The 16,017-nt window shown below is 48.0% G+C and overlaps 1 protein-coding gene across 1 annotated transcript in view; it reads left to right on the top strand.

Annotated features, from left to right (window-relative positions):
• LRRC9 (leucine rich repeat containing 9) overlaps positions 1-16,017 on the top strand; it is an 88,794-nt gene that overhangs the window by 46,932 nt on the left and 25,845 nt on the right. Inside the window, exons 21-24 of the mRNA XM_063147672.1 lie at positions 4,646-4,823; positions 8,851-9,071; positions 11,549-11,671; positions 14,684-14,814. Of these exons, the coding sequence (XP_063003742.1) occupies positions 4,646-4,823; positions 8,851-9,071; positions 11,549-11,671; positions 14,684-14,814 (653 nt within the window). The remainder of the gene's footprint in view (positions 1-4,645; positions 4,824-8,850; positions 9,072-11,548; positions 11,672-14,683; positions 14,815-16,017) is intronic.

Below are 16,017 nucleotides of genomic sequence, written 5' to 3'. Positions count from 1 at the left end.
CATTCAAAGTATAAAACAACAGTATAAAACCATAATATAAAATACAATATCAAAGCTCCACCAGATAAAAACAGCAGCAATGCAAAATTACGAATTTAAAACACCGAGTTAAAATTTATTTATAGACTGTTAAAATGCTGGGAGAATAAAAAGGTCTTCACCTGGCGTCTAAAAGCATCTAATGTAGGTGCCAAGCGAACCTCCTTAGGGAGCTCATTCCACAGCCGGGGTGCCACAGCAGAGAAGGCCCTCCGAATCTTCCAGGTTCGGAGGCAGTGTGGTCCCAGGAGGGATGCTTGAGGGTTGGACTCGATGGTCTTCTAGGCCCCTTCCAACTCTACTATTCTGTGATTCTATGATTTTGTTTGGCGCCCATTTGGAAGGGAACCTACCTTGTGCGATGCGCGTGGGGCAGTATTCTTGGCCATTGTCTTAAATGGCCCCTCATGGTTTCTGGTGCACTCTATAAAATAAGCCCATTGAACTGCCCAGTCCAGGGAGACCCTCAGGCGCCCTGACCTGTCATCCTCCGTGTTCTGACCCATCATCCAAAATCATGTTGATCTGCCAAGAAGAAAAGGTTAAAAGCTCCTCTGTCAGTTCAATTTGTTGCGTGGCAGATAGCATAGCTAGAGGAGAACACATTTGCGCAGATGAGCATAGCGTTCTGCTCTTTGTACATTAAGAGAAGCGCATTTACGGAAACTGCCAAGAGAAGCAAACATTTCCGCCAACGGTGTCAACGTGACACTGTGTGACATCTGTGCCAAAGGTGGTTCCTGGGGGAAAGTTGCATCGCAGCAAGAGACAAAAGGAAAAACCTTTATATGCATTGTGTGTGTGTGTGTGATTTAATGTTTTGTTTCAGAGAGGTGGGTTCAAATTCCACTAAAGTTGCCTATTTACTGGATAATCTTTGCAATTCAGGGCATCTCTGCATTACGAAAAAAAAGCCTCACCCTTACTAGGCCTCGGATCTTTTCACGTTCACAGTGGGGCTCCTTCAGACTGCAACTACCTGTGACTAACACCAACCACATGATTTTGAATTGCAAAGAGAATGCTATTGCATCCTATTCTTTTAAACGAACAACGCCATCTAGCGCAGAATAAATCCTGTCATAAATTAGATACTGGATTATCTCTGGGTTTTTAAAACGTGGTATTACTAGAGGAAATCCTGGGAGACATCCTGGTTGTTGATGACATCATGTAATCAACCCCCAAACTTCTCTGAGTGGCCAGTCAGAAGCGTATTATAAATTGTTCATTTAGAGAAGCTCTCAGGAATCCTGAGAAATAGGATTATCATGTTAATGTAAGGAGAAATTCTGAGAGTGGGCTAAAATGTAATTCAGCATCGCGATACTACCTTATTTCTTCGATTCTAAGACGCCATCGATTCTAAGGCGCACCCCATTTTTAGAGATGTTTATTTGGGAAAAAAGGGCATCTTAGAATCGAAGAAATACGAACAAAGACACACACTTTACCAACATAACTGGCTTCCTCCTTAGGCATTCCTCACAGCCACTTCCCTACTCTAGCTTTACAGAAAAAGGACGGTAACATACAGCCCAATTTCCCCGCGATAATCTCTCCCAAAAGCGCCGAGCCCGCCCCTGGGGAGAGCGGCTGGAGCGCAGAGCAATAGGCGTCGTCCGAGGATCGTCACGTGCTCGAGACCCTCTCCCGCCCCCTCTCTTGGAAAGTGGCGAGAGTGGCTCCTCATCTCGTGGCCTCCTCCGCTATTTCTACCGAGACAGGATTTGTGTGTGTGTGTGTGTTTTGTTTTGCGATCCCATCCGATCTCTCTCTCTCTCTCCAATTCTGGGTTGCCGGAGGGTTCGCGCCCGCCCCGCCCATTTGGCTGGGGCCTCGTGCCAGGCTTTTGCTCTCTTGCTTCCCGTCTCGCGCCGGCTCCGGTGAGCCGGGAAGGTCAGTGCAACTGCAATTCGCAGGAGAGACAGAGCAGGCAGGGCACAAAGGGTGGTAGATGGTTGCTGCTGCTGTCTCCCCCCCCACACACCCTTTTTCTCCACAGGACGCGGGAAGTGATGTGTGCTTAACCCCACACCAACAAACCGTTGCTTGCTTGCTGTGACTGCCTTGAGGCGGGGGCTAAGGATTAAGCCGCCCCCCTTTTTTCTTCCTTTTATCTCTCTTGCGAATGTATGTTGCTGTGCGGGGAAGGGTTAGAGGCGATTATTACCGTATTTCTTCGATTCTAAGACGCCATCGATTCTAAGGCGCACCCCATTTTTAGAGCTGCTTATTTAGGGAAAAAAGTGTGTCTTAGAATCGAAGAAATACGGTACATAGAATCATAGAATAGCAGAGTTGGAAGGGGCCTAGAAGGCCGTCGAGTCCAACCCCCTGCTCAATGCAGGAACCTACCCTAAAGCATCCCTGACAGATGGGATTTTAACGCAAAACAACAACAACCCAGAGGCAGTCAATCAAAGTTTAAAACAGATAGTGGTTGCCGCACACTGTTATTGAAATGCTGCAACCTAGTTGGGTCATTTACGGTCTTTTCTCTCATGCTGGCAATCCCAGGGGAAAGTGGACTGTACAAAGGCTACACAGGGACATCTCAGGTTGCCCATTTAGCTCAGTATTTCCTCCTCTGATTGGCAGCAGCTCTTAAAGGTCTTGGGTGGCGAGAGGTCCGTTCTCATCACTTGCTACTGGATCAGGTTTTTTTAACCGGAGAGGGCAGGGCAGGGCATGAACCTGGGAATTCCCGCATGTCTCTTGACTGCGAGCCAGCACAAATTTTCCAAGCATTTAAATATCAGATCGGCTGGACTTCTATTGGCTGACAGTTCCCGTAGGCTTTTAACCTTACCTGCACAATTCGTGACCCACCAAGATAGACACAGATCACCATAGTCCCCCTCTTTTTTCTTTTTCTTTTCTTTTTTGCAGTCCCAGTCACACTCAAAAACAGGAGGGGTCTTGAACCTATATGCTAGGTTTTTCGTCGTGTCTGGGAGGGCTGCATTTGGTCAGATGGGTTGCAAATATGCAGGGTTGTTCTTAAAACTTTCCCCCAACTCTATCGGGCACATCAAGGGGGGAAGCAAGTGTTTTGCCAAATGGAAAAGAGTTCTTTTATGATTTCGGAAGCAATGGTCACACAAGTGGGCAGAAGTCTAAAGATTTATTAACTAGCAGGCTACAGATTACAGCTAACATACAAGGTGAATAGGCAAAACTGAGCGAGATAGCTTACATCTCCAACATAGGCATGTGCATGGGGTGTGCCGGGTGTGGCCAGGCACACCCTAATATCCTGGGGTTGCTTCCACTTTCCTGCACCGACCCTGCTTGAATCAGGGTTTTTAAGGGGGTGGGAAAGTGCTTTCTGGAGCTTCTGGAAAGTGTGTAAATCCCTCAGGTGTGCTGGTGGTGCAGCTATTAGCATCCCCGAGGAAAATATGCACTTTTCCCCTCCGCCGTTCCAATCGGGGCCTTTAAGGTGCACTAATGAAATGAGCTGCACACGCCTATGGTCTCCAATCTGTTATCGGGAGCCCCAGGAAAACAGCAACGGAGCGTCTCCAGTCAGTCAATTACGCAGCACTTCCACGCTCCTGGTCTGCGTCAAAGGCCCCCCCCCCGCCCCGCACCAAAGTGGGTCTTTGGAAGGACTTTTTATACATGCTCTCTCCTGGGACTATGTGCGATTAACTGATAGCGCCTGTGGTCTCAGTCTCATGACGGTCGCCTCTCACAGCAGCCAACTCGATAAATCAGGAGACCCTCCTGCATCCCACAGTCACGCCATCCAGAGTTGCAATCTGACCTTGAGGCAAGCCAAGTCAAGTCATTGAAGGCTCTTAAGCCTTCGAGAGACCTGATTTCAGGCATAACAGAATCAATTGTTTCTCGGTATCACAATAGTCTTCTGGTGCAGTTCCTCTACAGCAAGCCATAGTTATCCACCCCCACCCTTCCTGTAATTGCAGCCTTCCCCAACCGGATGGCTTCCAGATGGGTTGGATTACAACTCCCAGGATCCCCCACCCAGCAGGTCTAGCTGGGGGATGCTGGGAGTTGTAGTCCAACCCTTCTGGAGGGCACCAGGTTGGGAAAGGCTGGTGTATCATACCTGCCTCAGCACCCTTATTGGTTCAGCTTTGGTGTATCATACCTGCATATTGTTAGGGGGATTCTACACGTCGTACTGAGGGCGCTTGCATGCGCCCCCGGTGTGCCCCCAAAGCGATCGTGTAGCTTGCATGTTCGAAGAGACGAGGAAGAGGCGGAGCAGGAGGCGGCTGGGGAATCCGGCTGCGTCCTTGCCGCCACCGCCCAACTCCCCGCCAGCCTCCTGCTGCCGGCGAAAGAGCCAGCCGGGTCGGAGAGCTTCTTCTGCTCTCTGCCCCGCCTTCTTCCGCCGAGCTCTCCGACCCGGCCGGTGAGGAGGTAGGAGGGCGGCAGTGGCGGCAAGGACGCGGCCGGATTCCCCAGCCGCCTCCTGCTCCGCCTCTTCCTCGTCTCTTCGAACAGGCAAGCTACACGATCGCTTTGGGGGCGCACTGGGGGCGCATGCAAGCGCCCTCAGTACGACGTGTAGAATCCCCCGTAGTAACCATCAGGGGTGGGTTTTTTGTTGTTGTTTCCACTCTCCCAACAGATCACCGTGTTAGATCTAGATGGGCAACATCTCTGCAAAATCAGCGGTTTGGAAAAGCTGGAGAGTTTGCGGTGGGCCTCCTTCTGCAACAATAATCTCACTAAAATAGAAGGGCTGGACCATTGCCATAAACTGGAGGAGCTCATACTCGATGGAAACTGTATCGCAGCCCTCGACGGTATTGTGACGCATTTATTATTTATCTGTTTCATTGCATTTCTATACCGCCCAGTAGCACAACAGTTAAAACCGTCGGTACAGCGTAACGTATAGTATGACAGCTTAAAACCACAATATGAAAACCACAATACAAAAGTACAACCAGAATAAAACTGAGCAGCAATGCAGAGATTTAAAATACAGATTTGAAATGCAGATTTACAACAGCAGAGTTAAAAGGCTAAGATGGTAAAATGCTAAAATACTGGGTCTTCACCTGGCACCGGAAAGAGAACAATGTAGGTGCCAGGCGAACCTCTCTAGGGAGCTCATTCCACAGCCAGGGTGCCACAGCAGAGAAGGCCCTGCTCCTGGTAGCCACCTGCCTCACTTCCTTTGGCAGGGGCTCATGGAAAAGGACCCCTGAGGATGATCTTCGGGTACGGGCCGGTACATATGGGAGGCAGCGTTCCTTCAGATACCCTGGCCCCAAGCCGTTTAGGGCTTTGCTTGTTAATACCAGCACTTTGAACCATGGCCGGACATGGACTGGCAGCTCCATTCCCAATATTGACAGCTTGGGGAGTGCTCTCAGACCTGCCTGTGCTCCTAGACATGGCCGCCTGTGCTCCTAGACAAGTCCCAGTATTGGGCAAAAGGTGGGATACAAATAAATAAAATAATAATAATAATAATAATAATAATAATAATAATAATAATAGACGGTTGTGGGCAGGATTACTTTTGCACAACCGCAGCTTACGCACCAGCTTCGCCCCTTTGCTCATAAAGCCGGCTCTGGCCACTGCCACACATTTCTTGGTTGAACAACTGCAACTCACTCTGTGTGGGGCTGCTGTTGAAAAGTGAATGAATGAATACCTTTATTGAATAAGTCTACTGACCATTTCAAAAAATCACATATTATTAAAAACAAACAAATACTTAAAATTTATGATTTAAAATTCTAAAACAATATACAGTTCATAATTAATACATTATATATGAGTAACAGTTAATAAAACCCCACATATATTGCAACATTTGATAAAAACTTATTAATTAATCCATTTTTTCTAATTCTTTTTTCCTTATACTGGCTGCTTTAAGAGCGAAGAGAGCAACCCTCTGGGTCACAAAATAGTTAGAACCACGTAGGAGAAAGGACAATTTATCCTTGGCTGACCAGTCTCTCATGCGTATTAAAAACATAGATAGATAATGTTCTCTACATTTTGAATATAAACAACATTCAAGTAAATAGTGGGCTAAATCTTCAATTTCAGGGTTGCCACATATACATAGTCTATCTTTCGATGGAATACCTTGGAATCTACCCTGTAACATCATTGTGTCCATCAGCTCGAATCGCAGCTGGGTAAAGGCTACTCGATGGGCCCGTTTCATAACAAAAAACAAATATTTTTCTTCTTTGAAATGGAATTTTGTTTTGGCTAGCCATTTCATGGCCCTTGATTTTGACACTGCCGCTATATCAGACTGCCTTCTAATATCTGAAATCCTAAGTTTAACGGCATTTCTTATATTGGTGTTTGAAATGCTAAGTGCCTGCAAACTAAAGCCATAGTTTGGTAGCATCTTAATAAATTTATAAAGCCAGGAAGTTTTTAAAGGTTTGGTGAAAAGTGGTGTTTGGAAGCTGCAGATGATGCAAAAGGTGGTGGCCAGGCTGCTTTCGGGGGGGGGGGGGGGGCTTATTGTATGGACGATGTCACTCCATTGCTATTTCATCTGCACTGGCTTTCTGATTCGTTTATGGGTGCAATTCAAAGTCCTGGTAGTTTACCTTTAAAAGTTTATATCAGGAGTGCAGAACCTCAAGCCGGGTGGGTGGGTGGGGAACAATTCCAGCCCCCTGCAGGTCCCAATCCAGCCCGCCAGGGTTCTCCAGAAGACTTTGCCCTTCCAAGCCCTCCTGCCAAGGTATGAGACAATAAAGAGGTCCGCCGTGTAATCCATGAAGCTGTATTCCACAAATAAACATCTCTCCACACCTGATGGGAGGTGTGAAGGCTAGGAGCCGTCCTCTAAGCTTAATTAGCCTAACGAAGCTAGGCAGTTGCTTTTCAACTAAAACTGGACAGTTTCCCCACAGTCCTACTGGCATTTTACCACCAAAGAATGGATCTGCCACCATCATTACACTCTCGACATGGAGCCTTTTCAGTAGTGGCACCCACAGGGTGCAACGCCTTCCCCCTAGAAGTTTATACAGGCCTTCTACTGCGAATCTTTCACTGAGCTATGGAGGCTGTACTGTTTTGTTGGTCATGTTGAATGATTTTATTTTTTTTACTGTCTGGCTCTTAATTATTGGTTTGTATCACGGTATTGTATAATAATAATAATAATAATAATAATAATACATTTGTTTGTTACCCGCCTCTCCTTCTGGATCGAGGCGGGGTACAACACAAATAAAAACACCATAAAATACATACATCTCATTTTTGCAAAGAGACCCTGCCATCTCCTTATTTCTGTTTTGCACTTTAACGATGTGTCCTTGTGGGCTGGGTTTTATTTTCCTTCCAGGACAGGGTTACGTGTTTTTAGTCTGTAAGCCACTTCGAAGGCCTTCGGCTGGAAAAGCAGCCTGTAGATATAAATCTAAAACAAGTAAACATGTGCATTTGTCCATTAATTCACCAGCCTCCAGCAGTAGAATCAATGACCTGTAGTGGGCAAGCCTGTACAGTGCTATATTTATTTATTTATTTATTTATTTATTGCATTTCTATACTGCCCAATAGCTGAAGCTCTCTGGGCGGTTTACAAGCTTCTCTCCATCATTTTGGGCATGGCTAGATGGGGCGATATCCCGGGGATCGCCCCTGTGTGTTCACATGACGCACAGGGTATCCCAGGAGCAGGGAGGGATGATCCCACCCTTGCTCTAGGATCATAGAATCATAGAATAGTAGTGTTGGAAGGGGCCTACAAGGCCATCGAGTCCAACCCCCTGCTCAATGCAGGAATCCACCCTAAAGCATCCCTGACAAGATGCTTGTCCAGCTGCCTCTTGAAGGCCTCTAGTGTGGGAGAGCCCACAACCTCCCTAGGTAACTGGTTCCATTGTCGTACTGCTCTAACAGTCAGGAAGTTTTTCCTGATGTCCAGCTGGAATCTGGCTTCCTTTAACTTGAGCCCGTTATTCCGTGTCCTGCACTCTGGGAGGACCGAGAAGAGATCCTGGCCCTCCTCTGTGTGACAACCTTTTAAGTATTTGAAGAGTGCTATCATGTCTCCCCTCCATCTTCTCTTCTCCAGGCTAAACATGCCCAGTTCTTTCAGTCTCTCTTCATAGGGCTTTGTTTCCAGACGCCTGATCATCCTGGTTGCCCTCCTCTGAACACGCTCCAGCTTGTTTGCGTCCTTCTTGAATTGTGGAGCCCAGAACTGGACGCAATACTCTAGATGAGGCCTAACCAGGGCCAAATAGAGAGGAACCAGTACCTCACGTGATTTGGAAATCACGGATTTGGATATCACAGATTTGGATATCACCCTACCCTTTCCCCTCACTTTTCCCCATAGTCTTGGGATGATTCCGAGACCGTGGGACGTGTGGCCGGGCATTGCGGTTTGTCCCGGCTCCTCACAAGTAACTCCAAAGAGCCGGGACCCAGGCACGGGGCGCGGAGCTCCTCAGGAGCTCTGTGCCCATCAGGGGTGGGGAGGGGTAATAGGAAAATATTTTTTTATTAAAAAATCGCCTACCTTTTGCGATCGAGCGCTCGTACGCTTTCCTCCGATGAAAAAACACAAAAAATGTGCGATGCCCAGTTCTTCCTCCTTGGACGTCACTCGCCGTGTGTAGACAGAGGGGGAGATCTCATGATCACCATATTACTCAGATCATCCCCCCTCCGTCCCTCTACACCCAGTAGGTCTAGACATGCCCTTTGCCTTGTGGTTCCTTGCCCGCTCTTCATATGAATTTTTTTGTGAACCATCCAGAGAGCTTCGCCTCTTGGGCGGTGTAGAAATGAAATAAATAAGTGTTCTCCCTTCACTTTCCCCAGGAGTTGCAAAACTCTCCAAACTCGTGCGACTGAGCGCCAACAGCAACCACCTCACCAGCCTGGAGAGAAATGTTTTCGATAACCTAACGCACCTCCATTATCTCTCCCTCGAGAACAACCGGATCACGTCGCTGGGAGGCTTGCAAAAAGCCTACGCTCTTGTGGAGCTCTACATAAGCAACAACTATGTGTCCTCCAACCAAGAAATTTATCAACTAAAGGTAAGGCTGGGGGTGGGGGGTATGTGGCCGTTTTAGAAGCTTGAACAAAAATCACGTGAGTGTAGAGTCATCCCTGATGAGAGACAGAGCATTGAGCCAGGAGGAAGACCTGTCTTGGCACTTGGCAGTGGGCCTGTTCAGACAACACACTAAGCCATGGTTCGGCCACTAGCCTTTTTGCAGCAAATGGTTAGTAAGCATGTTTAAACCTTGGCTGTGTAGACACCATGGTTAAGAATGGTTCACATGACTCGCTAAGCCATAACGGCCCCATTCAGAAGAAACCTTAAACTATGGTTTAACCACAGTGGTTAAGCCAGAAAGCCAGGCTGTGTTCAGAAGACACCTTAAACCATGGCTTTAACCAAAGTGAATAAGGCTTTCTGGCTTAACCACCATGGTTAAAGCCGTGGTTTAAGGTGTCTTCTGAACACGGCCCAGCTTTCTGGCTTAACCACCATGTTTAAAGCCGTGGTTTAAGATGTCTTCTGAATGGGGCCAATGTTTAGCTCAAAATGCTTAACCACCATAGCTTAGCATGTCATCTGAACAGGATCATAGAATCATAGAATCATAGAATAGCAGACTTGGAAGGGGCCTACAAGGCCATTGAGTCCAACCCCCTGCTCAATGCAGGAACCCACCCTAAAGCATCCCTGACAGATGGGTGTCCAGCTGCCTCTTGAAGGCCTCTAGTGTGGGAGAGCCCACAACCTCCCTAGGTAACCGATTCCACCGTCGCACTGCTCTAACAGCCAGGAAGTTTTTCCTGATGTCCAGCTGGAATCTGGCTTCCTTTAACTTGAGCCCATTAAGTGTGGATCAGTGTGGTGTAGTGGCTAGTGTGTTGGACCAGGAGTTCTAGTCCCCACTCGGCCATGGAAACCCACTGGGGCACTTTGGGCCAGTCACAGACTCTCAGCCCAAACTACCTCACAGGGTTGTTGTTGTGAGGATAAAATGGAGAGGAGGAGGATTATGTACGCCGCCTTAGGCTCCTCCAGGAGGGGGAAAAAGCAGGATATAAATGTAATAAATAATAAAATAATAATAATTGTCAGAATCTAAAATTCCAGGCAGAGCATTTCTGCCTTCCTGGGCAAGGGAAGAATCCATCCATGCCCTTTCCTTTCCCCGTTTCCCCCATTCTATGGTTTTCTTTCTGGTTAATTCACAAGACACAGAACTTAACACCCCTGAGTGACCTGAAAGGAAGAGGTCAAGGGAGGGAAACATGGGAAATGGAGGCTTGTTGTTCTGTGGCCACAGCTAGACCTAAGGTTTATCCTGGGATCATCCAGGGTTCGCCCCTGCCTGAGCACTGGATCCCCTGTGTCAGTTAGATGAACAGGTTTGACCCCTGGACGATCCAGGGATAAACCTTAGGTCTAGCTGTGGCCTATGTCTTTTATCATCAACCGTGTAATTGGGAAGGACGTTCCATGTTGCTATGAACCTGTCCGGTTATTAAAATCAACAGAAAAAGCCCTTTTCATCACACCATCGCCCGCAGAGGCCCATTTATGGGATATATATATATATATATATATATATATATATATATATGAAAGGGCTTTTCACGGTATCATTCCCAAATTGTGGAATTCTCTCTGTTCAGCAGTAAGTATGATTCCCACTCTGCTTTTTGCAAAGAAGTCAAGGCACACAGTGGTTGGCCCCTGTGTGAACAGAATGCTGGCCTAAATGGACTCTTGGTCTGATCCAGCCGGGCTCTTCTTGTGTTCTAATTTGGCCTTTTAAAGAGCTTCAAGCAGTTTTAATCATAGAATCATAGAATAGCAGAGTTGGAAGGGGCTTACAAGGCCATTGAGTCCAACTCCCTGCTCAATGCAAGAATCCACCCTAAAGCATCCCTGACAGATGGGTGTCCAGCTGCCTCTTGAAGGCCTCTAGTGTGGGAGAGCCCACAACCTCCCTAGGTAACTGATTCCATTGTCGTAGTGCTCTAACAGTCAGGAAGTTTTTCCTGATGTCCAGCTGGAATCTGGCTTCCTGTAACTTGAGCCCGTTGTTCCGTGTCCTGCACTCTGGGAGGATCGAGAAGAGATCCTGGCCCTCCTCTGTGTGACAACCATTTAAGTATTTGAAGAGTGCTATCATGTCTCCCCTCAATCTCCTCTTCTCCAGGCTAAACATGCCCAGTTCTTTCAGTCTCTCTTCATAGGGCTTTGTTTCCAGACCCCTGATCATCCTGGTTGCCCTCCTCTGAACACGCTCCAGCTTGTCTGCGTCCTTCTTGAATTGTGGAGCCCAGAACTGGATGCAATTATTTTAATATGGTTTTATTGTTGATTTTTTATGCCTCTTATGTCTTTGCTTTACTTGATTTGTTACACACCACCCTGGTGAAAGTAAATATAGAAATATTGCAAATTAATACATTACCGAAGGGGTTGGCTGCGGCTTCTTTTTTAATTGCCAGGTTAATTAAGAGTTGGGTGTGTGTTGTTTCCTAGGGGCTAAACAATCTGGTCATTCTGGATATGTATGGAAATCTGATAGTTTGGAAGCAAGAAAACTACCGGCTCTTTGTCATTTTCCATATCCCATCTCTGAAAGCTTTGGATGGCGTTGCCGTGGTGAGTTTTTTCCTATAAGATAGGCTTTAAAACTAGGGATGTGCTCCGCTTCTAATCGGACCGGCGAATTAGAAGCGGAGCGGGGGGCTTCGCCTGCCCTTAAGGCATAGGCGAAGAGGATTGGGGGGCCGGCGAAGCGTGGCGAAGAGGATCGAGGTGAAGGCGGATCCTTCGCCTCGATCCGGAGCTCCGCTGGAAAGGTAAGTGGGGTTTACCGGGTCCTGCCGCTGTCGCTGTTGCCCATGCGGCGACAGCAGCAGGCCCGGTAAACTCCCCCTCCTCTCCCTTACCTGTGTCCATCCGCGGTCCATCGGCTTCTTCAATTGAGCCCGCGGTTCAACCAGGAAGTCTAGGCCGCACTTGCGGCCCAGACTTCCTGGTTGAACCGCGGGCTCAATTGAAGAAGCCGACGGACCGCGGACGGAAACAGGTAAGGCCCCCCTCCCCCTTGGTCCCTTACTGTGCGGCGACGGCGGCAGGGCCCGGTAAAACCCCCCACCCTCCTCTCCCGGCCTTACCTGGCGCTACTCCCCTCCACTGCGGAGCTCCGATTCGGAGCCGGAGCTCCGCGGCGAAGAGGAGCGGAGTATGGGCGGAGCGGCGCGGAGCGGAGCGGGCTGATCCGAAATTTTCGGATCGGCCCGCGGGGCGGAGCGGGGGGTCCGTGCACACCCCTATTTAAAACACACACACCAAAAACACAGAACATCAGAAGTGCCCTGCTGGATCAGACCAAGGGTCCATCTAGTCTAGCATTCCATTCACACAGTGGCCAACCAGCCTTCGGCCAGGGGCCAACAAGGCAGGACATGGTGCAACAGCACCCTCCCACCCATGTTCCCCAGCAACTGGTTCTATTATAAGTAACGATGATGACATGTGTCAAACAAAAAGTACAAAACCAGTGCCAGATACCAGTTCAGCCCACCAGCATCATTAGTCATAGCAAATTCCAAACTGAGAATGTTACCCGTAACAGGCTGTAATCATGGCAGCATTTATTCCCCGCCCCGCTTCATTTTCCTTTTGCACTCTTAGCACCATAAGTTCTTGCCCTATTCCTTGGGGTTTAGAAGCCCACACTATTTAAAAACATAATACACACAGACAGGGTTCAGACAACACGATAACCAACAGTGGGTTAAATAGTCAACAGTGGGTTAAATAGTCAATGCTTGGTTATTGCATTGTCTGTCAGGACTTTTTCACTCAGTTCCACCACGGTTGGTTATTCATGTCGCGTTTCTCAGAACGCTCTTACTTTCGATGGGAGGCAAATGACGAGGCTTGCTAAGTAATCCCAAAGCTTTTATTAAGCAATAAACGTCACTTCTACCTGAATAGAGTCTAACCTCTTGGAAACGTCCCCCTAGGCAAAACTATACAAACTAAGCAAGACAACTGTCCGTTCAAGAAGAATAGGAAGCCCCTTCCCAAACACCCGTAACTTCAGAGAGCCTGGTGCGGAGGCAGGTTCTGGCGTAATCTCTCTGATTTTCTCACACCTTCCTTCCACCCCGTGCGTTTCAGCTTCCGGCGGACCCTAGCGTCAGCTAGTTTGTCAGGACGCTCACCCCCAGAAGAAGCCTCACTTCCCACCGAGTGTGTAGGATTTGGCCTTGAGGAGATAACCTCTGGAGAGGGCTGACTCCCAGCTGGAGAATCGCCCGTGAGAGCTTCCTCCCCCACTGGTCCAGGCTGGCTGGTGTCTGGCTCTGCATCTTCTAGTTCTGAATCTGATTCTGATTGATTAACTGAAACATCTTCTTCCAAAACAGTGGCAGTAGGGCTAGACGTGACAATTCATCCAAAATAACCAGTGCAAATAACCAAAGCTGTGCAGAGCTGGTTATCGTGTCACGTGCATAGGTATGCGCGAGGGGTGTGCCGGGGGTGCCCAGGCAACGGCCCTCCCACAGTCAGGCAAGCCAAACGCCTAGTAGGGCATCAATGTCTACAGTGTTTAATAAATAAAAGAATAAAAAAAGTCCTTTATGATTGAGTATTCAATAAATGTTCGCCTTTAAAAAAATAAAATTAATCATAGAATCATAGAATAGCAGAGTTGGAGGGGGCCTACAAGGCCATCGAGTCCAACCCCCTGCTCAATGCAGGAATCCACCCTAAAGCATCCCTGACAGATGCTTGTCCAGCTGCCTCTTGAAGGCCTCTAGCGTGGAAGAGCCCACAACCTCCCTAGGTAACTGGTTCCATTGTCGTACTGCTCTAACAGTCAGGAAGTTTTTCCTGATGTCCAGCTGGAATCTGGCTTCCTTTAACTTGAGCCCGTTATTCTGTGTCCTGCACTCTGGGAGGATCGAGAAGAGATCCCGGCCCTCCTCTGTGTGACAGCCTTTGAAGTATTTGAAGAGTGCTATCATGTCTCCCCTCAATCTTCTCTTCTCCAGGCTAAACATGCCCAGTTCTTTCAGTCTCTCTTCATAGGGCTTTGTTTCCAGACCCCTGATCATCCTGGTTGCCCTCCTCTGAACACGATCCAGCTTGTCTGCGTCCTTCTTGAATTGTGGAGCCCAGAACTGGACACCCAGAAATTCTCTGGATACACAACCTAAATGTGCTGTGCACGCCTATCGTCATGTGTTAGGCACCGTTGACTATTTCGTAGCACAGAGTTGGTTGTTTTCGGCAACTGTAGAGTTCCCTGCCAAGAACGACCAAAGCGGTATTTGCCACTCTAGTCCAGCCAGCAGAACTCGCAATGGCTGATGGGATACCAGCGGGAGGACTGGGGGGGCCAAAGGGGGGAATGTGTCAATCAAACACACCATTGACTAATAGGCAGCTTGACGCTGGACTTAATCCACACCACGGTTGATTATAATCCTGTCACGTGGGGAGGTCCCCCTCGATAATCAGCCATGGAGTTGACTATTAACTCACCATTGAGTGTTGTCTTGTCTGAACGCAGCCATTCACCCACAAATGCAAATGCATCTTTAATGTAATGTGTAGTTTGGCTCTCAGCTGACTTTTAAAACGTCCTCGATATAGGAAGCAACTGAAGTGGAAAATGCTAAAGATTTATTTGGTGGCAAACTTAACGCTGATATGGTGGCCGAAAGACTGGGACATTCAAACTTCAGCAAAATGCAAGAATTAAACTGGACCGCCTCTATGATCAGGTCTGTAATTTTCCAACATCAAGGGTGCAGTCCTATGCGTGCTTAGACAGAAAACGTCCTACAATTCACAGCCACAATGTTGATGTTCTGCTCGTGTCAACAGGATTCCTAAAACCAGCCCTTAACGTAACAGATTCTAAAACCTCCCAGGAAAACCTTTTCCATTGTCTTTGTGTTCTTAGGATGTATTGACACCACCCAGTTATTAATATGAATGGGACTTCCCCTCCCCCTAAACCTAATTGCTATGCCGGCGGGGGGCATGTGTGTGTTTAAGAGAAAGTATTAACCCTTCCCTCCCCATGTGCATCCGCCCCCCTGAAAATCACCTGCCCCTTCCCATTGGGGAAGTAAAAGGGGAGACTGCAATGGCTCATGGGTGGAGAACAAGCTTTGCATGCAGAATCATAGAATCATAGAATAGCAGAGTTGGAAGGGACTACAAGGCCATCGAGTCCAACCCCCTGCTCAATGCGGGAATCCACCCTAAAGCATCCCTGACAGATGGTTGTCCAGCTGCCTCTTGAAGGCCTCTAGTGTGGGAGAGCCCACAACCTCCCTAGGTAACCGATTCCATTGTCGTACTGCTCTAACCATCAGGAAGTTTTTCCTGATGTCCAGCCGGAATCTGGCTTCCTTTGAGCCCGTTATTCCGTGTCCTGCACTCTGGGAGGATGGAGAAGATCATAGAATCATAGAATCGTAGAGTTGGAAGGGAACTACAAGGCCATCGAGTCCAACCCCCTGCTCAATGCAGGAATCCACCCTAAAGCATCCCTGACAGATGGTTGTCCCAGGTTCTCGGCATCTCCAGGTAAATAGGCAGTAAGTGATGTGAAAGTGATCTGCCTGGACCCTGGAGAGTCACTGCCAGTCAGGGGTAGCCAGTACTGGGCTAGATGGGGAAGAGCCAGTGTGGTGTCGTGGCTAAAGTGTTGGACTGGGAGTCGGGAGATCTGGGTTCTAGTCCCCACTCAGCCATGGAAACCCACTGGGTTACTTTGGGCCAGTCATAGACTCTCAGCCCAACCTACCTCACAGGGTTGTTGTTGTGAGGATAACATGGAGAGGAGGAGGATTATGTACGCCGCCTTGGGGAAAAAAAGGCAGGATATAAATGTAATAATAATAATAATAATAATAATAATAATAATAATAATAATAATAAAAAATAGTAACCTGAGCTGGCATGAGGCTGTTTCC

This window comes from Elgaria multicarinata, chromosome 2 (genome assembly GCF_023053635.1).
Source record: "Elgaria multicarinata webbii isolate HBS135686 ecotype San Diego chromosome 2, rElgMul1.1.pri, whole genome shotgun sequence".
Taxonomy (NCBI): Eukaryota; Metazoa; Chordata; class Lepidosauria; order Squamata; family Anguidae; genus Elgaria; species Elgaria multicarinata.
Note: the sequence above shows the minus strand (reverse complement) of the source record. Positions and strands in the feature narration are given on the sequence as shown.